Genomic DNA, 27,676 nt, shown 5'->3' with positions numbered 1-27,676 from the left:
CTTCTCAACTCACCCCCTACAACTAATTAACATTTTTGCCTAACCTTTTGAAACACCCGGCATACATTCTTGGTAAAATTGAGTCCAAACGAAGCCATTTTCCCTAATTATAAATATTAAATTCGTTTGATGGTAGAAAAACAATTTAGGATTATACGAAATATTTTAGGTAAAATAAATTTGTAGCGTGAATAGTGCTCGGATTTCGATTAATTTTTAACCATGAATAAAATAAGCTCGGCCATATTTAAATAATATTTATTTAAATAACCAATAGTGGAATAAAAATTGTAAAGTGTTTAAATAATCGAAAGTAAATAGGCCTATTATTTAAATAAAACAAACAATTATTTAAATAAATACCACTTTTATTCAAATAAATGCTTGGTTGCGTAAAAAACATAATTAAATAAGTTAAAATGATATTCTTTTTACCAACGTTTTTTTAAATAAATCGGAAAATTTGTGGATAATGAATAAACAATTCCGAGCACTAAGCGTGAACAGAGAATAAGCAGATGATATTTATAAACAATATATTTTCTTTGAAAGATAGGTGACGCCACCGACAAATGATAACTGTTTCGGTTCGTACAAGTGTTTCGTTCATGTAGACGAGATTTAACTTCGAACTTTGAATGAAAATGACTTTAATTTTTTTACATTTTAGTTCGAGAGTAATTCGTTAATGTAAAAGCAAAACAGTTCTAAATGAACTGAACTTTTAGTAAAGCGATATATTGCGCGTTGTTTCGATTTTGTAAGGTTCCCATTCGTCTGGTTCGCGAGGATTTATAAAGTGGGTCGACCAGAAGTTCGTTTAAAATCGCTCTGAAAATATATTGGTGACATCTCGCGGGACTTTAAGTAAATAAAATGCGAATGAGTTTTATCTCCGTGGTAAGCCGTATAAAAAGGACACCCATCGAATCCCAAAGCGACTGGAAACTTTTAAATCTCTCCGCCAAAGTCTTATCGGCTCTTTTCTCTCTGTTTATAAATCGAGAGGGGAAGCTCAAATTTATAAATGCGGTTTTTGTAAGGGCCAACTTTTCCTTGGAAAAGATAACGTTATAGCGAGGTTAAGAAGCCCCCGAACTTGAAGGGAAACAGTCCATTTCAATCTATTTACTAAGCCTAAGGGGTCGTTCGCTAGCCGCGTAATGCAGCATTGAGGGCGGGGTTTTGTACAAGCTTTACTACGCTTAAAGGTCGCTCAAATGTTAGGCAACGTATTAAAACTCTAATAACGAAAATTAAATTATCAATTATTGTAACTTGCACTTGGTTTTCTAATTTATAAAAGTACTAGCTGTTGTACCCGGTATTTCCCGACAAAAAATGTCTGTTTGTATGACCAAAGAAAAAGCGCCAGGACGAAACTCCGGCACATTCAACACGTAAATAGAACGCTGCATTAACTGTCACCACGCATAGCACCGTACCCAATATAACGAACTGGTTAATGACAATATTAACCAATTATACGTTGATTTCACAATAATTCACCTTTTATTATACGGCCTAGTGTCTGTAGAAGAAGGTTTTTAAATAAAATTTCAATAATTTAAACTTTTTTCGTGTGTATGCCTAAAAAACTAAGAAACTTGGTCTTTTCGCTAAGATCAAAGTGTAGTATCTTGTACATTACGGATATATCTAATTATTAAATTAATTCAATTTAAGTTGTTTTGGCGACCGTAACCGTACGAAAACCACAGTCAGGGTACCATGAGATAGTATACCAAATGTGGTTGACCTAAGTTGAAAACTGTAGATTCCTATAGCGGACAAACATATATACAAACACTCATCTTTATATATTAGACTATTAGAGCCTGTAGATAAAATTATAAATAAAAATGCTTAATTTTGAAGTAATATATTTGCTAATTTTAAGGTTGATAGAGTTATTTTATAATATAATATTATAAAAATTATTTCCATACTCACCATCGCGTATTGTCGAAAAAGTTGATTTTATGGCGTCACGTAATTTGGGAACAGCCCCTAACTACTTCTAACTCTAGGACGCGTTAAGCTAAAGCTAAATACGACTGATGTGTATTTTCTAGACGTATTTGGGCGCGTTCTGAGCCTCTCAATTCAGTCGGGAGAAGAGATACGGCGAACTGCGGGGAAAAGGTACAGCTCATTGTCAGCCAGCACTTTCTCCTCGCTTTTGGCGCCGTCATGAATAATTCAAATGCCCCGCGTGAAAAAATGATAAAAAATGAAAAACAAGGGAGGGGGGGGATGAAATGAAAAATGTATATATATTGTAAATCGCTTTTATCTCGGGCGTCTCTCTGGGATTGAAAAATGCATTTTTTAGTCTATTGATTGGGATTAGATTCTGAATATCGCCGTCACAATTTGACCGTGCATTCTTGCCCGCGCGGGCTCTGGTTTCGATATGCTAATTTATTTTTATGACCCTCATCCCCCCCTGTTGGTACGCTCTCTGACCGCGTTAGGATTACTGTCCATATATGCAAATATCTGATCAGGCGTCATCTTTTCGCCTAGCATTACTCCGAGGCGCTAAACATATATTGGATTTCTTTTTCTATGAATCTGCGGGGGGTATTGTATACACGATTTTGGAAATTTCAAGCTTTTATTATTTTGCTTTTTTTACTTATCTTGACAGAACTGCGCGCTGATGTGGAGTTTGGTTTCATTATAAATTAAAATTTGATCGAAATGTCGAAATTTGGAATTTTTTTATTTTATTGAAAATACATTTCATAACGGAAGTGTATATATTATACAAATTGTATACGCTGGATTGAGAATTTAAACCATATTTTTGGTATTAAAGAGGTTAAGCAGATTGGAAGTTTGAATAACCACGTCGGGAGTCACGTTAACATTTTAGACTTTTTAATTTCCCCGTTCGAATATTTAAAGCAACTGTCGGCTCTATCATTGCCACCTGTATTATGAAAAGGCCCCTGTTATTAGAGATGGCCATGAATCTATCCGAATCTTCGAAAAAAATTACTTTCGTGGAGAGCGTGGAGCCATCTATTAATGGGAACGGAAGCTAAAATTGAAAATAGCGAAACAATAACGTCGTCAGAGAGCTATTATGGAGTATTATATTTTGACCACTTTTACTGTACTTAGTGAACTTTAACCTAAATTATATAACCCATATAAAATATATTGTAAACAATTACTATAATTGAAGTTATTGACAAATTTACAAACGAGCCAATCAACGCGAAGCATACTTTTATGTCCCGCCTTTTGAGTCAAAATATAGCTTCAGCATCTTGTTTTGATTTCGACGCTAGCGACATCTGTTGAAAAAAGAACTACTTCACCTAGAGCCGACACTTGCTTTAAATTCAAGACGATGCCATATTTCTGTCAAGCTTTCGTGACACGTTGTAATAGATTTATAGCGTTTAAATAAAAATATTGATAATTATAATTTTTCAACTCTACAAATAGAGACAGAGTTATGACAACCTATTACTTATCTAGCAGCGTTTATACTTGTTTGAATTGAAATACGTACAATTAAAACTAATTTGGCGAAATAAGTACGAGTATACAAAGAGAGACACGCGGGCACACAAGTAACAAATTATTGTATTTCGACAACACTCATACCAATACATAGCGCCTGTTTTAGTATTGTTCAAACGACGTATTTAATACTTCGTGTGCCCTGGGTTAGCGAAAGGTGCGCAATTTGTTAAAATTCGATTTCAAATGAACTTTGTGGCTTTAGCCGGTGAACTGAAAGCGCGCTTCACCGATTTTAAATGACCTTGGCATAAAATCGATTGAAATCGATTTACCTACATTTTTTTCGACTTTGAAACAAATCTGATTTAAAATCAAATAAACAGATTTTCGTATTTTAAATAAAAACGATTTAAACCATTCATTTTTTCCGATTTCTGAACAAAATCGAATGAAATCAAATAATTGTTTTTCGATTTCTGAACAACTCTGAATGAAATCCAATATTTTATTTCAATTTATAAACAAATGTGATGGAAATCAAATAATTGTTTTTCGATTTCTTAACAAATGAGATGGAAATCAAGTAGTTTTATTTTGATTTTTAAACAAAAGTGATTGATATCAAATATTTTTTCGATTTCTAAACAAATGTGATTGAAATCAAGTAGTTTTTTTATTTCTAAACAAATGGGATTGAAATCAAATATTTTTATGATTTCTAAACAAATGTGACTGAAATCAAATATTTTTTGATTTCTAAACAAATGCGTTGGAAATCGAGTAGTTTTTTTTTCGATTTCTAAACAAATCAGAATGAAATAAAATAACTTTTTACGATTTTTAAACAAATGTGATGTAAATCAAGTAGTTTTTTTTCGTTTTCTTAACAAATATGATTGAAATCAACCAATTGTTTCGATTTCTAAACAAATCTGATTGAAATCAACCAATTGTTTCGATTTCTAAACAAATCTGATTGAAATCAACCAATTGTTTCGATTTCTAAACAGATCTGATTGAAATCAACCAATTGTTTCGATTTCTAAACAGATCTGATTGAAATCAACCAATTGTTTCGATTTCTAAACAGATCTGATTGAAATCAACCAATTGTTTCGATTTCTAAACAGATCTGATTGAAATCAACCAATTGTTTCGATTTCTAAACAAATCTGATTGAAATTGAATTAACATATTTTATGATTTAAACAAATGAAGCTAAAATGTCATCCAATCCATTAATGAACTTCTATTTCCCATATTGTGTCTTCCGCAGACTTTGGGCTTTTCATCACCATTATTGAAATCCGCCTTTCTTCTGAAAAAGCAATTACTTCAACAGCCATAACAACAACAACAACAAGTCCTTCTCCTCCGAACAACAGCAACCGCCTCCGAATTCCGTGTCCTCCGAGTCCTTCAAAGAAGCAGCAAGATGGCGGCGTTCGTGGCCAAGCAGATGATGGGCAGCAAACTCAACGCCGTAAAAAGTACTAAACTTTCCGAAACCTATTTTTATTTTCTATTTGGAGTGTGTGTTTTTTTCCCGGTCGGCGCGACCTCTCAGCCGGCGAATGCCGTTAACTTTGTAAGCCTGAGTAATACGCTACATTGAATTGCTTTCAAGCGCGCGTGGTCCTTCTACGGCGGACTCTTTTAATAAATAAGATCAGGCAGACGGCCTTTTTTCCCCGCCGGAATATGATCGGCCGAAAGATGGCGCTTCGTTCCAACACTTATCAATTGCTAATCCCCAGGAGACCTAATCTGGGAAAATTGCCAGTTTTCACGACGTGATATACAGAGCGGATCGTACGTAGCCAATGGTCGCGCCAAAAAAAAGAAATCTCGTTGAGGGCGCTAAAAGATGGCGCACCACGAACTCTTTCAACGCTTCCTAATAACTTTTGTCCGAGTGGAAAAAAGCGTGATATATAGTGCGGTTATTGCGAATTTTTTTAACCGTCTCTTCGTCGCATTTTGCGTCAATAGATGGCAGGCCCGACGAAAGGGGTGACGAGGATGTGGTACAAATTATCGGGGCCCGTGCAGCTTTGAAGGGCCCGGGTTTGGGATACCCTCCTACCGGTTTTCTTTTCGAAAATTTAGAGTCATAACAGCTCGATTGGGGCCCGGAATTATCTTTTTACTGGGGCCCCGGGCCCAGCTACATGCTGACAAGAATGGCTAGGCTTATTTTTGTATATACCGATCCAAAAATCCCAACGAAAAAATGCAATAAAATCCTTTAGACACAAATGGATAATAGAAAAGTTAGTAAGAAACTATTTTTCATTTTTGTTTTGGTTAGGTTTGGGATCATTTAGTATTGATACTATGGACACTTATTTTAAAAAATGATCGACCAATCTTTAGTTTTTGTCAATTTCATTAGTAGATTTCCAATTTGTTTTCCCACTGGATTTATCTCTTGTTATTATGTTTTGGTCGCTCTCAAATATTCAAAAATACTAGAACATGACAATTTTTTCCTAATAACAGGGTAGCCAGGGTACCTGGAAAACCTGGAATTCTTGGAAAAGTCAGGGAATTTGAATATGGGTATAAAAATCAGGGAAAAGTAAGGGAATTTTAAAAATTAGTCAAAAAATCAGGGAAATGTCAGATAATTGAATTTGGGTTGCAAATAGGAAACCTTTTCTAAAATAAAGGTTAATAAATACAATATCTTGGCACAAAATAAGTCGGGGAAAAGCTCCGGAGATGATCAGAGAAAACCTGGAAAAGTCAGCGAATTTGATTGTGAAAAACTGTGGCAACCCTTAATAAGCAGTGTGTTGTAATTTTAATATACAGTAATTAATTTAACACAATTATAATTGAGAAATTATGGCTTACAAATATATTATTTAATTTTTTTAAGAAGTTAATAATTCACTTTCCAATTTTACGCGAAATAATATTTTCCAAAACTAGGAAGGTCGAATCAATTGCTCAAAAAAGTTTAATCTTGTTTAGAAAAAGAGAAACAGGGAGGGGGGTGTAACAAAGATGGACTTAGAGGGGGTGAAGGGATTGCAGGGGTGGCGAATTTAAAGGTATTGGATCATTTTCGGTCAAAAACGAAAACGTATACTAAAATCGAATTTGTGCCTCCGATAGAAGGAATCGAGAGATAATGCTGTAGAGAATCCGAGAGGCTGGGAAAGTGGACCCGAGCAAGAAAAGAGAGAAATCTTAGCTTTTAAACCCCATTTTTCCATTCGCTGGCCAGATCTCTCTGGCCCTAAAGTGCGTTTGATTGTTAGAAAATTGCTTTCTCTTTTTTAGGCCTTCCGTCTAGCGCTCGAATAAACCGATTGCACTTTAAGCCGACGGTCAAATCTTTTTGGCTCCCTCCCTCAGTGTCTTGGGGATCTCACGCTGGAGGGAATCGCCCCGCGCAGAAATATACTATCCATTAGGAATGGTATACGGTAGAGGATGAAAAGGGGATGATCTCTTTCATTGTCTTATATTCTTCGGAATGTACGACCCCGCGTTGACCCCGCGCACTTAAATTCCTTTAAGCCAGTTAAGTTTTACCGAGGACGTAAGAGTCTAACATTTTCAGACACTCTAACATGATCATGATCTACTACCTAAGCTCCTCTCCCGGGTTGCCACGGTACCTGGAAAACCTGGAATTCCTGGAAAAGTCAGGGAATTTGAATATGGGTTTAAAAATCAGGGAAAAGTCAGGGAATTTTAAAACTTTGTCTAAAATTCAGGGAATTTAATTTCGGTTGCAAATAGGAAACTTTTACTAAAATATAGATTTAAAAATACAAAATCATAACACGAAATAAGTCAGGGAATTTATTTGTGAAACAACTGGCAACCATGCTCTCTCAAATGGAATCAATCCGTTGAAACCAATTGTAGAGCGCCACCTATATCGATCGTAAGAATGGTTTTCATCTATCGAAATAAACGTTCGTGGAACTTTAAAATGCAGAGTTTAACTATTTATGTTGTTAACTCATCATAATTACCCACATAGTTGGTAGATTCTCAAGTCGTTAAAAAAATATTTTAAAATTTGTTGGGCATTCATAATTCTGTAAACGCTTAGGTGAAAACTATTCGTAAGTCCGGAACCGTCCAAAGAACTGATTCGGACTGAGCTATGACGTCACCAAAACGTCCTGGACAGTTCAGAACTTGTTGTACGAATAGTCTGAAATTCCATCCTAAAACACGTATTGACTAGTCAAAAAAATTATTTCAGACGAGCTCAGCCTCGGGTTCTTAATGGAACCTGCTACCGAGCGAATAGTTTGAGAATTTATTCCCGCGAATAGTTTGAGCGAAGACTCATAGGCTCTCAATATCCTAAATACGTTCTTTCTAAATCTTAAGGTATTTGGTTTTCCTTTTTTTTAAATAGTGGGCTTGAAATCTTCTACTTTTTTTAATGTAGCTCGATAAGTATATAATCTCTGGGGAAATTCTTAAATACTAAGCTAAGCCCCCCGATCGACTGAATCGAATAATATTTCATCATAGACTAAGCACATTTCTTCGTCAATGATTTCCACCTAAGAGCGACTGAAAGACTACTTCAACCTGGACACCCACGTATTGCTGGTTGAACACTTCTACAGGGGCAGTTGGCCAAAAATAGGTTACACGGTTCAAAAGTGTAATTATCCTTTACAAATAAGCCGGGGCCTTACTACCGACTTTTCCACGTGAGTAGTTAGTATTACTTAGTTAGAGATCCGGTATTGTAAGAAGCGTTCCTTAAAAGATTAAACAGTGGCCAGTATATAGCAATTGATAGCACTTTTGAAGCGTAAAATTCTTTAAGATTTCGTGATAAAGATCGTTTTAATGATGGTCGCTTGATGACTTAGGCCTTGGGTGATTAGCCTAGCTGATTATTACTATTCCTATTATTATGTTTTCCTGCTGATGCGAAAATGTACTACATTTTGATCGTAACCAGATTTCGAAGAATTTTATTATTAATAATCAAAAAATGTTTTGTTCAAAACCAAATATTTAGAGTTGCTTATCTACATAAGTTTTTAAAAAAGTACGTTACAGAATTACACTAAATATTATAGTGCAAAGAAAGGCATATCAATTGATGTATCGTTTAAATTGCAACCAGTTTAGATAAATCTAACGTCAATTGATGTATCGTTTAAATTGCAACCAGTTTATATAAATCTAACGTTGGCTATCGTGGCAGAACAAATACACAAAAATATTTATTTCTAGTCTACTAAAAGTCATCGCCCAATGAATATATTATCAATTAATTCGTTAATTTTTTGTATGTACGGAAGGAAGGTTGATAATCCTTTCAATCTATACCTATGCATAAATAATTCCCAATTGTTCTCGTACACCGATTTATTTATGGCGATTCGTTTGAAAAGCAGCCATTATCGAGCCCTCCTTTTCTGGATATATACGAAAAGTAAACATATTTTGACTAATAGAGCCTAGAGACTTACGCGTATCGCAAACCGGTAAATACTCTTTTGCTTAGTCTAGACTCTTAGCATTTCTATAAATATATCTCTGAGACTACACGAACTATTGGCATTTTGGTATATAGATTCGATTTGCTTTTGTACTCGAGGAAAAGGAGCAATTTTTAGAATGTACCCGATAGAGAGAGACTGTTTTCTGGGCCACACATCGATTTCGGATAGAAGGGAGGCTCCCTCTCGCGGCGGACCAGGGAGGGGCTGAAACTGGGCTTCGCGCGAATGGAATTAATTTTGGCACGATGTAAGAAGTTCGAGGCTGCAGTGGGACAGTGTTGGGCGCACTCCGCTCGTTTTGGAGCCAGCTTGAGCGTTTGAAAATGAGCCGTACATTTTAATCAGTGGAGTGGAGTAACCTTTTGCGAGATGATCGAGAATATTCCTATTGATTATGTAAGAGGAAAATCTGGGTCTCATTCGATTTTAAATGAGGTGGTTTCTTTTCGCCTGTTCTCGGACCAAAAGTGTACTCTTTTCACCCTAAAACGTTTTATTCGCCTGTTCCGGGTATGATAATTACTCCGGCCCATAAACTATTCGCTTGTTCCGGAGTATTAGGGCTACTCTTTTTACTCCTCCTTAAAAGGAGGTGTAAAGGAGTAAATCGGATTTGGTCATCTGCTAGCCATAATTTATCCGCTTAAAAGGCCACAAGCAGCCATTTTGGAAAAACTATTCGCCACCACAGAATCAGAGTAAAATTACGTCATAGCCTTACTCTTCTTACCATACTCCGAAATGCCGAAACAAGCGAAAAGAAACCACCTAGTGAGCCGATCTTAGAGATGAGTTGATCTCTCGGTGAAATATGGAGCGAGAAATTCATTTTCTTAATTTCAGTGTAATTTTATTTTAGTGATAAAAATAGTAAATGTTTTCAATATATTTCACGAACGGGAATACGTTTTTAAGGGTATACGCCACTAACTAGTCTACCAACCACTTTTCAAATTGTGTAATTTTGGCAGGCGCCATCTGGTGACCAAATGCATTACGAAATAAACAACGTATTGAGAACCACCATATTAACACAATTTGAGATGGCTGAAGAGCTTAACGCAAAACTATAAGAAAATAATTGAGCTCGGCTCTAATCTATGGAAAAAAATTAGTTAATAAGAAAACCTTGCACTTTCATAAGACGAATGAGCCGGAAATAAGATGATCTAACATTATTTAGTAAATAATCGGATCGAATATGAGAGGGCTATGTTATCTTCAGAGAGCGTTATGTTATTTTTTTTTAAATTAGCACAAGTTGTCTGTCAGTTGAGAATGACTTTTTTCAAAAAGTCCACTGCAATGGGAAGTTCCCATGAAGGTGACAAAAATGAGCTAATGAGAGAATGTGGCATATTAGTAAGACAAATGAGCAAAAATTAATCTCTAAAAAACCGATCGAATATGAAAAACCGCTCAGCAAAGAAAATTAATATGAGACGTTTCTCAGCTGAGAATGAGTTTAAAAAAATGCCCATCACTGGAATGGGAACTTGTCGATAAGGTGACAAAAATGAGCCACACGTCAGGGAAAATAGGGAATTCAGGTAAAAGTCAGGGAATTTAAAAGTGGGTCAAAAAAGTCAGGGAAAGGTCAGGGAATCATAAGAATTTGTACAAAGTCAGGGAATTCAGTTCAATCTTGACACTTTTTTATGCTAATTTTACCCTAGATCTATGGCGAATTCTGATATTATTATTTAAATCCTGGAAAGGTTTTTAAACTTTGAAATAACTTTTGTACTGAAATATAAGTTGATTTAATTTATTAACTTCTGATAAATGTAAAAGTTAAAAACTGTCTAATTTTGGCAAAAACAACTTAATTGGTCAGGGAAAACAGGGAATTTGAATCTGATAATATTGTGGCAACCCTGGATGAGCATTAATCATTAAAAAATCTCACAAAATATGAAAGAGCGATATCATCAAAAACCGCTCAGAAAAGAGCGTAAGCGTAATTTTTTTTAAATTACCATGAGACGATTGTGAGCTGAGCATATTTTTTCTTTAAATGCCCACCACCGCAATGGGCGCTTGTCAGGAAAGTGTCGGCATTGACTCCCGGGTCCCGTCCCGTCTCAATCCTTTCCCGAAATCTAGAAACGTGTAAGAAGAAAAAAAAGCCTTATTCCCAAAAGAATGTTAAAAGTAGGGAGAGAACCAAAAAAAAGGGAATAAGTTTAGAATAGCGCCCTCTCTTTTTCTTTATATTCAGTTTTCTTTTTTAATTTTTCCGCCTTTTAAAAAAGGATAAAAGGAGGTTTTTGGCGCTGTCAGCCTCGTCCGTTGGAGGAAACGGGAAAGGAGCATCCTTATGTCTTCCCTCATTCTTTCTCTCTTCCCATTCTTTCTCTCTTCCCATTCTTTTCTTCGCTGATTAAGTTTTACATAATTTTCAGATTTCTTTTTTGTTCTTTTGCCGCGCCTTTTTTTCCCCGCTCGTTATCGACTCGGTCGGAAATGGACAATTTTTTTTTTCAGGTATTCTTTTGGGTGTCATTAAGCGTATAGACGGACGCGGAATTTACCACGAAATTTCGATATTTTAGAATTTTGAAACTATGACAAGAACGTGTTTTGGTTGCTGAGAAGGTGCGAGTATATCAAAAGTCGCTTGATGACTTAGGCCTAAGGTGGTGCCTTGGGTATTAGCCTTGCTGATTATTATTATTATTATTATTATTATTCAAGGTTGGCAATTTTTGGATTTTTTTTAAAAAAAAACAAATAAATCGATTTTTTTTATTTAAATCGGATTTTTATTGATTTTTTTTATTTATTTGATTTTAATTAAAATTTCAAAGTTTTATATAATTTAGTACAATAATTTTACCTAAATGAAATATGTTTTAATTTTTAAAGACTAATATGTATAATGAATTTGTTAAATTTAAGCTAATAATCATATAGAAGTTTTTATTTTTTAAAACCTATTTTGGTACTTCACAAAACAAATTTGGCGGAATCCCCAGCCACAGGTAGAATCCAATGCAACATTAGGGGGGAAATACAAGAAAGATTATAATTAAACCTAAATTATAGCAATTGGCGAGGCTTTTTCTTTTTCAAAAATACTATATAAAATTGATTTAAATCAATGATTTTTTTTGAAAAAAATCATTGATTTAAATCGTGATTAAAATCAAGTTGATTTAAATCAGCCAACCCTGTTATTATTATATCTTTGTACCTGATATCTTTTCTCGAAACGGAAAGCATTCATAATTTCCTAGTGTTGTTAATTTTCCGGAAAAATAAAATGCGGAAAATGTTCCGCAAATCGGAAAAATAAAAAATTGAAACAGAAATTACTTTTAAGGGTTTTTAATTTTTTTTTTACTTTTTATCGATATAAAATGTCTAATATCAGTAAACATACTAAAAAACATTACTTAGCCTATGTTACATTGTTAATCAGTTTAAACTAGTCTAGAGGTTTAGTTTTACTTTCAGATTCGAAAAAATTAGGCGAAAAAGCCGCTTGATTTAAATTTGCAAACAATATATTAGGCTAATCATAGAATGAACACTTTTTTTTATTTTTTTCGGAAAAATACGGAAATGTTTCTGGAAAAAAGGTCTCGGTCATTTTCCGGAAAATTTTCCGACTTACAACACTATATTTTCCAATCATATTTATCGTGCCATCTCTCGAAAAAACGCTCCCAATTAATTCTACTAAAAATTGGTGTTTAAAATTGTGTAGAAACTTTAATATTACCAAAAGTAAATGAACCGAAGTTATCAGACTGCTATACTCCCCATGTTGGAGGCGTTTTCCTTATGAAGTTACATTTTGACCTCGAATTTGAAATTTTGCGCGCTGCTAGGCCGAAAAAAAAACGTTTTGGTTTTTATGAATCCATTTTTTTATACATAGAAATAGCTATACCCATAATTCCAAAGTGCAATTTATCACATTAAAAGACGGGGATGGAAATTATATTTCGTTTGACTCGATTTTCTCATCATTTTCATAAGGAAAACGCCTTCCGATTCTGAGCGCTATTTCGATAACTTCGGTTCATTTTCTTCTGATATTACTTAATCTTCAATCATTTATTTGGCCACTTTAGTACAGTCAAAGCTACTGGCTGTGACACCGATTAGTTGGTGCAGCTTTAATTAAAGCAGAATTTAGCTAATATACATTTTTTTATTCTTCATAAATAGCAAAATACCTCAAATATTGTGTTATGTAAAAATGTTTTAGGTAGTATTTCTTGGTGAATAGTTCCAACTCCTAAGTTCTCAGTTTCCTAAATATGTTCTTGGTTAAAATGCTAATGTTATATTAGAAAGCATATAATATAATAAACTTTGTTTTTATTAATCATAAAGTAAGTAATATTTACGAATGAAATTTTTCTCGGGACATAAATTTCTTGAATTTATTAAAAAGGAATGTAGTGAATATAAATTAATTTATTCGAAACGCGTAATCTTCTTAACTTTATAAATTTCAGATACTGTGAAGATATATACCACTATAGATACCTTTTTCATGTCCAATTCTTAAAGACATAGAATTGAAACTAGCATTTGACTTACTAAAACCGCACGGAGCCTGCGCGATGGTACTTGCGAAAAGGAAGCTCGGCGCCATCTCGCGTCGGAAATAGTAATAACAAAAACCCTCACTGTGGCTTTATAGAAGCTTTAGATTGACGAAGACCGAAAGCTCTCGTTAAACTGGCCATTTCAATTTTAAAATTTTAATTTGATAATCCCTAAGCTGCTTTTATTCAAGTACTTAATTTTCTTAAAATGGCTGCATAGTCCAGTATCAAAATAGAATAGACATATTTCAGAAGAGAAGATCCTTTCACAGCCGGTAACCCCATTAGAGACCGATTTTTAAAGACCGCGAGTCTAGCCAGATGGCGCCTCCAACAATCTAAAACTTAGAAATTTTTAATTATCCAAAAACCATACTTATTTTTATGGCAAAATGTTCTTGATTTATTGAGACATAATTTAAACAATGGTAGAAGTTTCTTTGTAATAAATTGGTATTTATTCCCTTTCAATCAAAAGGTTTAAACTGGTGCCATCTAGTATTAATACAAACAAATCGAACCTTCAATGTCTTCGCTCTAAAAGTTTGTTTCCCTGTATTCGTTTTTATTCCTTTCGTGCCACAAAATGTTTAAATTGGCGCCATCTTGTATGACAAAGTGTTAAACTGGCACCATCTAGTATAAATAAAAGCGTTAAACTAGCGCCATCTAGTATAAATAAAGCTATAAACTGGCGCCATCTAGTAAAAATAAAAGCGTTAAACTGTCGCCATCTAGTATAAATAAAGCGTTAAACTGGCGCCATCTAGTATAAATAAAAGCGTTAAAATCGAACCTTCAATGTTTTCGCTCTAAATGTTTTTTTCCCTGTACACGTATTTATTCCTTTCGCGCCACGAAATGTTTAAATTGGCGCCATCTTGTATGACAAAGTGTTAAACTGGCGCCATCCAGTATGAATACCGGCACTAAAATCGAACCTTCAATGTCTTCGCTCTAAAAGTTGGTTTCCCTTACGCGTATTTATTCCTTTCATGCCCCAAAATATTTAAACTGGCGCCATCTAGTATGTATACCGGCACTAAAATCGAACCTTCAATGTCTTCGCTCTAGAGGTTTGTTACCCCGTGCGCAGTTTGTAAATCGGTCTAGGTGTGGGAAGTTATTTGAGAAGGTTGGACCTCGGGTATCAGTCCGCCGAAACTATCTATTCTTGACCTCTTTTCGTATCTTCTTAAGTCGCTTCTTTCTTGACAAGTGCTGAATGAATGATAGAGTGGGGCTTTTTTCCGGACGATCCAAGCGCCCTCTACGCTAGATACACAGAGATATATCACGAGGGGGGGGGGCGAGAAAATCGTCATTTATAATGATAGGATGGTGTTGTCTTCTTGATGGTGGCCCATCTACGGCGGCCCCTCGCATGAGGCCATCATTTCTGTTGAGGTCCTCGTGGGGTGACCGCTGGTCAGCGGGGAACGCTTTCATTGTTCCCTTCCGCGCTCTCGTTCGATTGAGGCGTGGGCGCCGCCATGTTGTTGTCAAGGCCAACTTCAACTTCAGTTCCCTAGCTTGACCGTATCGAGAAGGTAGACCAATGTACCAATTTCGCGCAAAATAGTGGACAATCTGAAATCGGCTTGTATAGATCATCCCCGAAGCAATGTCGACCGAAATCGACCACTTAGTCTTTGTTATCCCATTTTTCACCAATACCGTCAGTCCATTTATTCAAATTAATATTTAATGTTTTTTTTTCTTTCAAACACTTTTGGACATAAATATACTTTTTAAAAGATATTGCTCGTGTTATTATTTTGAAACATGTATCTTCGCAATACCAAAAGTGACATAATTACCTAAAGTGTGTCAATCGGACCTATTTCGTAATGAATGTTACGAGCGAAATACAAGTTGGGAGGGGAGAAGGGAAAGTATGCCTTGGGGAGGGAAGGTAGTTCAAATCAACAATTAACGCCTCCTAGTGAGGAACGGAGGAACTAAGTAGCACTGGTCAAAGTTAGTGTATTGTTTGATTTTTCGTCGTTCTGTGGAGATACTATCGCTATCTACCTAAGATATAATACCATAGACTAAAACAATATCCAGAAAGGCGACAATAAATAGTCTTTTATGTGGTCGAACTCGAGTCGAGCATTCATTAAACCTCTAGCATACGAAAGTACAGGGATTGTCACACTTTTGGTAATAATGTCACTTTTATCAATACTAAATTGTTTTAAATACATTTGTAAAAAGTGATCCCTTATCTCGTCAGGTGGCGTGCGAAACATTTTGAGCAGTGACGCGGGAAAATCACAGCCATTAAAATAAGCGTCGATCCTGCTAAGGCACATTTTTCACTTTGATGACCTAGATGGAAGACTGTGGTGGCCGCGATAATTTCCATAGAAATGGGCGTGGTTTACAGCCGAGATCTTAGGCCCCGCCGTAGTAACACAGCGCTGATGCAACATTAAGCCTTGGTTTAAATAAGAGTTCACTGACCTCATTCTCTTTCGATTTAACCATCTTACAATCTGAATTTATGAGAACTTGATCAATTTCGCGAAGAATATTATAAAATCTACTTCTGTGTGAGAACTTATCAGTATTTATCCATTTCCTGGTAAAATTATTTATCTAGTGAGCGCCTTCTTTTATATTTTTCGGCAGCGGTTAATGAATTTCGAAATACGTTCTGATTTTATTGGTCTTTTTCTCGTTAAACGCATACGTCATCAAGTCTACGTCACTCTACATACAGGGTGTTTCAAAAGTTATGCAAAAATTTGTAGGAGTTGTAGTGGGTGAGTTGAGAAGTATGCCTGTTTTTCCCCATTTTCCTACGATGAGTTAAAAGAGCGCCAGAGAGCTTCAAAGTGTGGCTAACTAGCCCCTGGAAGTAGGCTGCAACAAGCGCAAAACCGAGCAGCGGAGAAATGCGAACATAAGGTTTGGGTTCGTGTGATAGGTGAAAAAGGACTTTGTAAACAAATCGAGGTAACCCGCGTAAAAAAGTAAACTTAAACAATATTTTAAGTCCCTGCTGCTTGGTTTTGCGCTTGTAGCAGCCTACTTCCAGGGGCTAGTAGGCCACAATTTGAAGCTCTCTGGCGCTCTTTTAACTCATCGTAGGGAAATGGGGGGAAAACAGGCATACTTCTCAACTCACCCCCTGCAACTAATTAACATTTTTGCCTACCCTTTTGAAACACTCTGTATATTGGGTATTATTATATTTTCAAGTCGAGTATTTTGTTGCCAGATCATCCCATCGATTTAAGAATGACTGAAAATCTACGTCACTGCACATATACTTAATTATCACCATAAATTTATAATATTGTTCCATAAATGTGACACTTCCTATTCTTCACATGCAAAAGTCTTACTGAGAGCTATTCACAAGACAGACTGCATTACGGGCTTCGTCGCAGTTTTGCGTCCGCTCGCTCCCGCGTCACACGTAGCCTTTGGCAGCGCCTCGCTAGGAGGATTTTTTCATCTTGTGATGACGTCACTCCGTTACTAGCTCTCAGTAAAATATTCCTCAACGTGACAAACTTATGAAATCATATTAGAGACTTATGCTATCACTAATTATCTTATTTTCAAGTTTGTATTTTTCTCACCAGAGGCGCTTATCGTTTAGGGTATGTCGTACAATCTACGTCACTCCACATATACCTATCGATAATTATTGTACTTTCAAGTTCGTATTTTTCTCGCTAGAGGCGCTCATCGTTTAGGGTATATCTTACAATCTACCTCACTCCACATATAGCTATCGATAATTATGGTACCTTCAAGTTCGTATTTTTCTCGCTAGAGGCGCTTATCGATTTCGATATTACGTACAATCTACGTCACTCCACATATACCTATCAGTAATTATTTTATTTTCAAGTTCGTATTTTTCTCGTCAGAGGCGCTTATCGTTTTTTATTTTCAAGTTCGTATTTGTCTCGCCAGAGGTGCTTATCGTTTTTTATTTTCAATTTCGTATATTTCTCGCCAGAGGCGCTTATCGTTTTGGGTATGACGTACTATCTAAGTCATAGCTATCCGTAATTATTTCGTAAGATTGACCCACTTATGGTACATAATATACTTGAAACTATTTTCAGAGGTATATATATTAGTAAGTTTCGTAGCGAGGACGATCCCTCGTTTGTGGAAAGTGGTTGAAGCAGTTCGCCAGCAGCGAAATTCCAGGATAACAGTGAAGGGTAACGGGAGCAGTTATTTCAGCTTCTTAATGATGGAGACTTTTCTATCGTAACTTCCGTGATGTATAGAAGACTGCGGATCTCGTCTCAATGGCGAAGTGGCGCTTCCCAATTTAGTTGGCGTCCTTAGAACTTCCCAGTAATGGGATACCGATTTCGGTAATTGCTGGTTCTTTTCATAGACTTATCCGAGGTCATCTCCCGCTTTGGCTCTTCGGACGTCTGTCCCCGACCGCTCGGGAGCCCATTTCCGGGAGCCCATTTAAACTTCTTTTACTTTGATGATAAAAAGCTATAGCCACGCTAAGAATGGCTGGTCGGTTTATGGCGAGGGCCCGATATTTGCCAATTTTGCGTACAAGAATCTCAAAATGATTTCGGAAATCAGAAACTGATTTTGAGATTTTCGTATTGATTTCTGGTTTTATAGGCTGATTTAGAGATTAAAAAAGTACATTTATACCTGGTTGCCACACGTCAGGGAAATCAGGGAATTTAAAAATGGGCCTAAAAAGTCAGGGAAATGTCAGGGAATTTTAAGAATTGGTAAAAATTCAGGGAAAGGTCAGGGAATTCAATTTTATCTTGGCACTTTTTGAAGGTAATTTAACTCTAGATCTATGACAAATTCCGCGATTATCATTTGAATGTTTGGCTAATTTTTCCAACATTGCAATAACCTTTTTACTGAAATATAAGTCCATCTAAATTTATTAACTTCTGATAAAAGTAAAATGTAAATGATAAATTTTGGCCGGAATAAGTTAGGGAAAATCTCTTAAAATCGTCAGGGAAAACAGGGAATTTGAATCTGAAAATTTTGTGGCAACCGTGTATACGTAAGTAACCAAAATTTACTATTCGTCAGTATAACGAATAGCAAGAATCCATACCTCTAATTGGAATGCTTATCCTGGCGTACGCGTATGGTAAGATCACTCTGACGGCTTTGGCCCCACCTACGAGATAAAAAATCCCCTTTGCGCGCGCTTCCCTCTCACGTTGTTGTTTGTTAAGTTAACGTAGTGACGTCAAAAAAACCGTCAGCCACATCGAGACGAAAATCTGCCGCGATAAGCATTCCAAATAGAGGTATGGATTCCTGCGAATAGTAAATTAACCCTTGATTTAGAGACATTTGAATTAATTTTCGCCAAGATTTCGGGGTTTTAAGATTTCTAAAATGATTTTTTTCTGGAGAGTATCACATTTGTACGTATGTTAGACCCATCGGTTTCCGGTAGATTTTTAAAATTTCATTCAAAAAGTCCAATAAAATTCTTTATACACTAATATTTTCGAGTTTTTTTTAATTGAGCCGTTAATGATTGCAGTGCCCCTGGAATTTCGTTTATTGTTCCCTTTTTGAGACCTTAGTCTTAACACTTTGTTTTGACCTATTTTTGTATTAAACAGTGCTACAATTCCATGAAAATTAAAACCCAAAAAAAACAATTTTGTTTTGAATTGATCTCAAAAGAGTACAATGCTTGGTTGCAACTTGTTCTAATTTCGTGTTATCCTCTCACTAATCCTCTAGAATACCCAAAGTCCCTATTTTGGTTCAAGGTCCTTAAACCACCCTGAAATCGAGATGCGATCCTTAAAGTACCCTATCAACAATATCTGAGGAAAAGCACCATCGACTGAAACATTTTCTATTTCTTTTCCAGGGTACTTTACACGCAATAGCTATAACTTACAGTGCTCGAGGTCGGTTTTGTTATAATTCAAATCTAAATAAATCTTTAGTTCAAATAAAGATTTAGTTTCGCATTCCTCGTTCCAAAATTGTTGTTCGTGTTTTGGAAAATTTCCTTTTAATTTAGCTGCAAGTCCTTATCTTAGAAAACGTTTAATAGTATTTTGGAAAGTTTTTTCTTAATTATTTTAATATATTTAATAGTGTTGTTTTATTATCTGCCGAGATTAAGTTTCACCAATACATTCCCTAAACTAAAACTTTCACTATTAAATAGAGTTTACTTCGAAATGCTTCGGCAAGGTCAACAATAATTGTAAAGCTGCGAAAGTATTCCAAAATTGTTAGTTTTTGGGCGTAAATTTTCAATAAAGATCTACCTACTCTATAATTATAAATAGTACTCTTTCCTCTTAAGAATTTTGTATAAGCCATTCACTAACTTATGTTATTTCAGTTACATAAAATTTAATTTTAATCGTTGTTTAAATTTAATACTTAAACCCAACATTTTACGCCCCATTTCGGAAATTTAAAATTTAAAATTGACAATCTACTCGCTGCTTTTAAAATATTTAATAAAATTGAAAATCTTTTTATAATCATTGCTAAAATTTAATACTTAAACCCAACATTTTACGCCCCATTTCGGAAATTAAAAATTTCAAATTGACAATCTACTCGTTGCTTTTAAAATACTTAATTTAATTAATACGGGGGACTGGAAATATTTGAATATTTATGAGGAGCCTCTTTCGGGATACGAGCCTTTTTACCCGCCTCTGCCATTGTTCGTTTAGTAACGAATGGAAAGTATAAATACGTATAAAAGAAACGTGAAATTGATTTAAAGAGCCAAATAATGTACTCCGAAGTTGAGTCAATAGGCGGGCTCACGTGACTGGATCCGCCCTGGCTGCAAATGTAGCGAAGTCGAGGCGCGCTCCTTTTCTCTTTAAGGTTATTCGCCGTGGGCCCCCGAGTCACCTTTTTCGATTGAGTAGCGATACCTCTCTCGATTGCGAACGCTATTTTTAGCCCCTAATGGTCCCGATCACGCTATCCGAGTTGGGAACCACGCCGCGCCCTAGAATGAAACTGTAGTCTCCGCTACGAGGGAAAGGTCAGATTTAGACCTACGGTACCCCTACTGGAAAAAACTTCGTAGAAATTAAATCCCGTTTAGTCCAAAGAACAACTCCATAGTTAGGTGGAATTAAATCCCGCAAAGTCCAAAGAACAACTCCATTAGGTAGAACTAAATCCCGCGTAGTCCAAAGAACAACTCCATAGTTAGGTGGAACTAAATCCCGCATAGTCCAAAGAACAACTCCTTAGTTGGTAGAACTAAATCCCGCGTAGCCCAAACATCATCTCCATAGTTAGGTAGAATTAAATCCCGCATAGTCCAAAGAACAACTCCATTAGGTAGAACTAAATCCCACATAGTCCAAAGAACAACTCCATTAGGTAGAACTAAATCCCGCATAGTCCAAAGAACAACTTCATACTTGGTAGAACTAAATCCCGCGAAGTCCCAAGAACAACTCCATAGTTCGTAAAACTAAATCCCGCGAAGTCCCAAGAACAACTCCATAGTTCGTAAAACTAAATCCCGCGAAGTCCCAAGAACAACTCCATAGTTCGTAAAACTAAATCCCGCGAAGTCCCAAGAACAACTCCATAGTTCGTAAAACTAAATCCCGCGAAGTCCCAAGAACAACTCCATAGTTCGTAAAACTAAATCCCGCGAAGTCCCAAGAACAACTCCATAGTTCGTAAAACTAAATCCCGCGAAGTCCCAAGAACAACTCCATAGTTCGTAAAACTAAATCCCGCGAAGTCCCAAGAACAACTCCATAGTTCGTAAAACTAAATCCCGCGAAGTCCCAAGAACAACTCCATAGTTCGTAAAACTAAATCCCGCGAAGTCCCAAGAACAACTCCATAGTTCGTAAAACTAAATCCCGCGAAGTCCCAAGAACAACTCCATAGTTCGTAAAACTAAATCCCGCGAAGTCCCAAGAACAACTCCATAGTTCGTAAAACTAAATCCCGCGAAGTCCCAAGAACAACTCCATAGTTCGTAAAACTAAATCCCGCGAAGTCCCAAGAACAACTCCATAGTTCGTAAAACTAAATCCCGCGAAGTCCCAAGAACAACTCCATAGGTAGAACTAAATCCCGCGAAGTCCCAAGAACAACTCCATAGGTAGAACTAAATCCCGCGTAGTTCCAAGAACTAAATCCCGCGTAGTTCCAAGAGCAACTCCATAGTTGGTAAATCTAAATCCCGCGTTGTTTCCAGAACAACTGGATTGTTGGTAGACATTGAATCCCGCATAATCACATAAGGATTAGACTCCAGGTTGCGTCCAACTTATTGGTTTTCTGTTCCGTTGGTTTCTGGCTAAAATTGAAAGGTTTACTTTTTATAATTTTCTTAAAATTATTTTGACGAGCCCATTTAGTTTCGGCGCCATGGTAAAAGCGGGAGATTCAATTAAAGTTTATCTTAACAGCATAGAGTTTATGCAATTTAACACGAAAACATTGCGTAAATAATAATTTTTTCCAAAGTTTATTTAACAGTGTACGTTGAAGAGTAGTTTTTTATGTTGGGGCCATCTGTTATATTGGGTGTCGTCTTCGGATTCCCTCATCAAGGAACGAAGGGGGGGTTAAGCGCCTTACCTGCCCCCGCGCCCTTTAAGCCATATATATCCGCTTTCAGTTTTGCTTGAAAGGACATCGTACGGCGTCAAGGGATAAATTAGGTTTAGATCCGGGAGCCTCTGTTCTGGGAACTGAACGATGTGATTTCCCCACGGTATTTAGCGCTGTTTTTATCATCATTAAGTTTAAAATTTACTTTCATTATTATTGTTCTTCAGAATGCTGCTTTTTTCCCTTCTTTATAAATAACTCTCCATTGGGAAATTAATCTGGGTTTTTTTTCAAGATTTTTATTTTTCGGACTTAACGTTATTATGAATAATGTGATTCCCCGTGGTGGACTTCGATTTGCCTAAGCTCAGTTATTCGAAATTCATCCCCATTTCGCGGTAATTTATCTTCATTCAATACACCACTTCGGCCATACCTCCTGCGCCATCTACAACCAGAAAAGATAAATGTTTCGTTTCAGAGATACATAAACTACTAGTTGGGGCACCCGGTATTTCCCGGGGAAATATAAATATTTGTATTATAAGGGGTATTATCTCTTCTTATGAAAATTTAACGATGATTATTTAACTATTTGGATGTTAATATACTTAAATTAAAATTAAACATTTCTTTTACAAAAGAAACAAAGAATACCAAGGAAAAAGCGATAGTGACGAAACTCTGATACATTCAACATGAAAATAGAACGCTGCAATAACTGTCTCCACGCATGGCATCGTATCCAATATAACAAACTGGTTAATTATACGTTGATTACATAACAGTTTGGCTTTTATTATACGGCCTAGTGTCTATAGAAGGAGGCTTAATAAAAAATTGCAATAATTTAAGCTTTTTTCGTCGGTCTTTTGGCTAAGGTCAAAGTGTAGTATCTTGTACAAAGTGGATATACCTAATTATCAGATTAATTCAATTAATTAAAGTTGTTTTGGCGACCGTAACCGTCGAAAACCACAGATAGTTTACCAAATGTGGTCGACCTAAGTTGAAAACTGTAGATTCCATTAGCGGACAAACACTCATCTTTATATATTAGATGACGGCTATTCGCCACCGAAAACTATCGCTACGCCCCCTTTGGTTCGCCATTGAAACCTAGATAGGTAGCGGCTAAAGCAAACGCTATTAGTTTTTCCTCATCTTTATTCGTAAATTTGACTTTAAAAATAATGATATTTGCATTTTAATATAATTTTGCATCGTTTGCTTATATTTTGATAAGTTTATTGAAGAAAAAACGTCTTAAGAGTTTATAATTGTCCGTAGCAGACGCTGAATCATAGGCGCTACCTCGGAGAAGCTAGCACCGTTACGCCACCTAGACTCGTTTCGGTCGCCAATTAAAATTAACCGCTCCTGAAGATTAAAATGTGAAAATCACACTGCTTAGGGATATTCACTTAAAAATCGCACTATTTTGTCTTATGAAACGACTTGAGAAGCGTGTTACATTATGAGTATAGGAGTATGAATATTTCTATTTTCTTCTGTTGAAAAGTATCGGTTTTCGAAATACTCTGGGTTAGATGGCGCCACAATAAAAAGAGAAGTGACCTATTTCACTACTTTGGTTCCAAAGACATAGTTTAAGTATCAAAAAAATATTTGAGAAATACAATTTTTAATTTAATAAATATAATTTATATCGTTGGGAAACTATCCGTGGGCATCTTCGTCTAGTTTACCCGCAGCAGCAAAGGGGGGAGGGAAAACGTCACAGGCGTGCCGTTCAATCGCGTCGGAATACGTTCGTTTTAAGCTAGGAGCAACAAACACAAGGAGAACGCAGCTAGCCTTTAAACACGCTAACGCCGTGTTGTGTTACACAACTTGTGTACAAATTTCATTGGACGAACCTTTACGCTGAACGTTTTACGGAAAGGGGGAAGACAATTTCCGAATTTTCCGCTTCCGACGGCAGCAGGCGCTAAAGGTTCTAACTTATGAAAACTGTACGCGAGAAAATGCATGACTTTTGACGGATTGCGTTCTCCATGTGTGGGGTGCTTTTTTTTAAGGGGGGGGGGGAGCTTATTGCTCTGTCGAAATCATCAAATAAAGCAACTACAATTTACTTCATTTTGGCCTTAATTTTGCGATTTTGTAGTCGACCCCGGCGGCGCCGACGCAGTTCGTTTTCTTTGCGCCGCCGCCGCTGATGTTTCCTCGGCGCGCCGCCGACGGTTTAATATTTTATAACAGGGCAACCAGATTTTCCGTTGGTATCTCTTTGCAGCTTGTAGTTCTTTCTTCATTACATTTCAATTATTACTTTGCGTAATTTCATATAAACGCCACGCCGCCGCCGCCGATGGAAAGTCCCCGAATCGCCGCCGCCGGTAAAATTTTCGGCGTCGGGGTCTTTTTGAGAGGTCAATTTCCTATAAAACGGTTCCACGCGGGAAAGCGCCGGTGTCAAAGGGTGAAGTTAATTGAACAGAATTGGTGGGCTACTTACGCCATCTGGTACCCGGAAGCCCGCCTAATTAATTCACGCTATTACAATATTGTACGTCGTCCGAAAACTTTCCGCTTCTAGAAACGAGGGTCTATTCAAGCTTTTAATTAACGCGGCAAACAATGGACCTGGCCTATCTTTTATCGGCGAGTTTAAATTCTAAAATTTGACCTACGTGGCGCGCTTAATCTTATCAACGTGTCAACAAAAGTGACATAATTACCAAAAGTGTGACAATCCCTGTACTTTCGTATGCTAAAGGTTTAATGAATGCTCGACTCAATCTGATGTCACTTTTGGTGTCAACAATAACAACCCGATCAATTAAAACGAGTTGCGACATAAAAAGAAAGTTGGGGGTGGAAAAGCCATTACCGTCACCCCCCCGGTCCGAGTTCGAATACCCTCTATACCCTATTTTAAGAACCAACCCTATAAATGACCCGATTAAAGGGTCTACCCGTTCGTTTCCGCTTCCGGTTTCGTTCTAACCCCTCTGCCTCCCCCCTCCTTTCGCATCGTACCCAGCAAACAAGAGCATCTGATCAATTTCTGTTAAAGGGGACTTTACCCCCCCCCATACCTTTTCTATCTGGCTTTTACAAATCGTTGCCTTTCGGAACGAACTAGGCCAGCTCTAACTTGGATTCGTTCCAAAACGCGGCGCTAGTTACGTCACAACGCCATAAAGCTATCGTACGAAAGGCAGGGCTGTGGTGCGCGGAAGAAGAAGTTAAGGGAGCTCGCCTAGCTTAGAATTACAATTTAGACTTTTTTGTGAAGGGGGGGTGGCATAGTTGGTCGTCGCGGGGGGGGGGTTCTATCTTTTGACGTCGCTCTCCCCTTTTCATGAAAATTCGACATTATTGATTATCTATAGAAATGGGCCCGAGATGGATGCCTTCTAGAAGGATGGATGGATGGATGGAGTGGAACTTGCTTTTTATTTTATACCAAGAACTTATTTAGGCTAATAAAAACGTACGAGTCCTTCCCTTTTAGAGAAGGTAACGCCATCTGTTGGGAAAATGCCACGAAGAATTTTCATTGGCTCAACAATTAATAATCTACGAAACTATTAAACTATTTTGTTATTTAGGATGAATTATAAAAATATGGTTAATCGTTTTCAGGTTACATAGAACCACGATTGTGGCCAGTTCAAAATCTGCTGATTTTAGTCTGCTAAGCGGATGATTTTAATCTCAAATTCCCAATTGCAAACATTAATGCCATCTGTCGGGGGTTGAATTTTTTTAATATTATTTTAGACGATAGTTGAGATTAAATTAAAGTTCTACTTTATTTAAAAATGCACGTAATAATTTAATACTGCGACCGTTCCTAGATGACTCTGAGCAATTGGCGAAATGTAGCGTTTCCGTTTGAGCATGAACCAAGAATCTAAGGGGATTCACGGTTCAGGTTCAATACTGGGAATAGCCAAACCCCGGTTAATTTTAGTTCCATGTGGACAAATTTGGCGTCGCTGAAGTCGATTTGAGACGAGTTTCGTAGAGAAGCTGGAGCGTTCACGTTCAATTTTAACAAAATGGCACCGTTGTTGTCAGTTAAATGATTAGGCTTAGTAAGTTTTGAACCTTTTATTTTTGAAATTGGTTCTTTAAGAGTTTAAGTAATGGTAATTAACCATTAAGTAAAGAAAAAATAACCAATAAGCCGCATATGGCTCATGTTTTTAATCAAATTCACTGGAATCCATTTAATTTCTAAACTAAAATTTTTTAATGAACTAAGCCTTTCCTAACTTTCTCGTACGTACTGTCACCTAAGCCCCGTCTAAGATTATCGTAGTGATAGTTGAACAGAATTCTAGAGGCGCTTCAAAGCGGCTGATGTACCTCAGTAAGCTTTTCGATTTATCAAAATATCCTGAACGGTGAGTCCCCTTAAATTATTTGTCCATGGTTTGAGTGAAGAGCTTATGCTAGCTGACCTGGCTAGATAGAATCGTACGTTCTCAGTAACCTAAATAAGTGCTTGATGGCTGAAGAATGGATGGATGGATGGCAAACGGAGATCGAACCGGGGAGGGGGGGAGCGAACTATGTTCTACGGTATTTCAACCCCCCTTTCCTGGTTGCGTGCTCGAGCTTGTGTTTGAACGAGGGTAGGGGGGGTTACCCCGATATTCGATTTTCGGGTGTCGATAACTTCCCGCGCAAGAACTTGACTCGTTTCGCAGAAAAGGTCAAAGGTTATTTTTTTAACTGACGTGGAATGATATTGGTCCTATTTTTTTTTTAACTCCTAAGATCGGGTTTCAAATTAAAAATGTCTGCTCCAAAAAGTTTGTATTTAGTATTGGAAGTTTTATGGTTGTGGGTTTTCGTATTTTTTATCAACCCAAGGAGGCTTCAAAGTCGGATTTTTAATTAGAGTGTATTTTGTATCCAAGCTCGCCATTGAGTAGTTAAATACCTCTCAAAACCTAATAACCTTTGACTATTTGAGCCGCATAACCCTCAACGACTCCTAAAAATATTTGAAATAACACCCTTACAAACGAAGCACGTTTTTGCTGTTGGGTTATCTCTAAGCTTATTTTCAAAAAATTTAATAGAGTGCTTTGATTTCAACATTTATATTAAGTGTACAATTATTTATCAACATAGCTAACCTTATTAAATATTTCCCTAAATATATGCTTACCCGCTAAACCAATAAACTCGAGGGGTTTTTATTAATTAGTTTAAATTCTTATTAAATTAAATATCCTCAGTAAAGGAATGCAATCTCTGGGTTTTCTAGCATATTTGCTAAGAAATTCTGTAATCGGCTCGGCTTTTAAAATAATATTCTTGCAAAAATCTTGGGTTTTCATGCAAACTTGCTAAGAAATTCCATCTTCGGCTCGGCTTTTAAAATAATATTCTTGCAAAAATCTTGGGTTTTCATGCAAACTTGCTAAGAAATTCCATCTTCGGCTCGGCTTTTAAAATAATATTCTTGCAAGAAATCTTAGGTTTTCTGGCAAACTTGCTAAGAAATTCCATCTTCGGCTCGGCTTTTAAAATAATATTCTTGCAAAAATCTTGGGTTTTCATGCAAACTTGCTAAGA

At 36.7% G+C, this 27,676-nt stretch overlaps 1 protein-coding gene across 2 annotated transcripts in view; it reads left to right on the top strand.

The window, feature by feature from the left end:
- Nucleotides 1-27,676, top strand: part of cpx (synaptic transmission protein complexin) — a 287,995-nt gene that overhangs the window by 204,409 nt on the left and 55,910 nt on the right. Inside the window, exon 3 of one of the 2 annotated variants that reach the window (XM_090173971.1) lies at nucleotides 4,760-4,973. In XM_090173971.1, the coding sequence (XP_090030097.1) occupies nucleotides 4,919-4,973 (55 nt within the window). In that variant the 5' untranslated portion in view covers nucleotides 4,760-4,918. Of the gene's footprint in view, nucleotides 1-4,759; nucleotides 4,976-27,676 lie in introns of both variants that reach the window. The other variant, XM_090173970.1, reaches the window with a different exon arrangement.

The sequence above is a fragment of the Leiobunum rupestre genome, chromosome 4, assembly GCF_980474605.1.
Source record: "Leiobunum rupestre chromosome 4, qqLeiRupe1.1.hap1, whole genome shotgun sequence".
In the NCBI taxonomy this organism is placed as follows: domain Eukaryota; kingdom Metazoa; phylum Arthropoda; class Arachnida; order Opiliones; family Sclerosomatidae; genus Leiobunum; species Leiobunum rupestre.
Note: the sequence above shows the minus strand (reverse complement) of the source record. Positions and strands in the feature narration are given on the sequence as shown.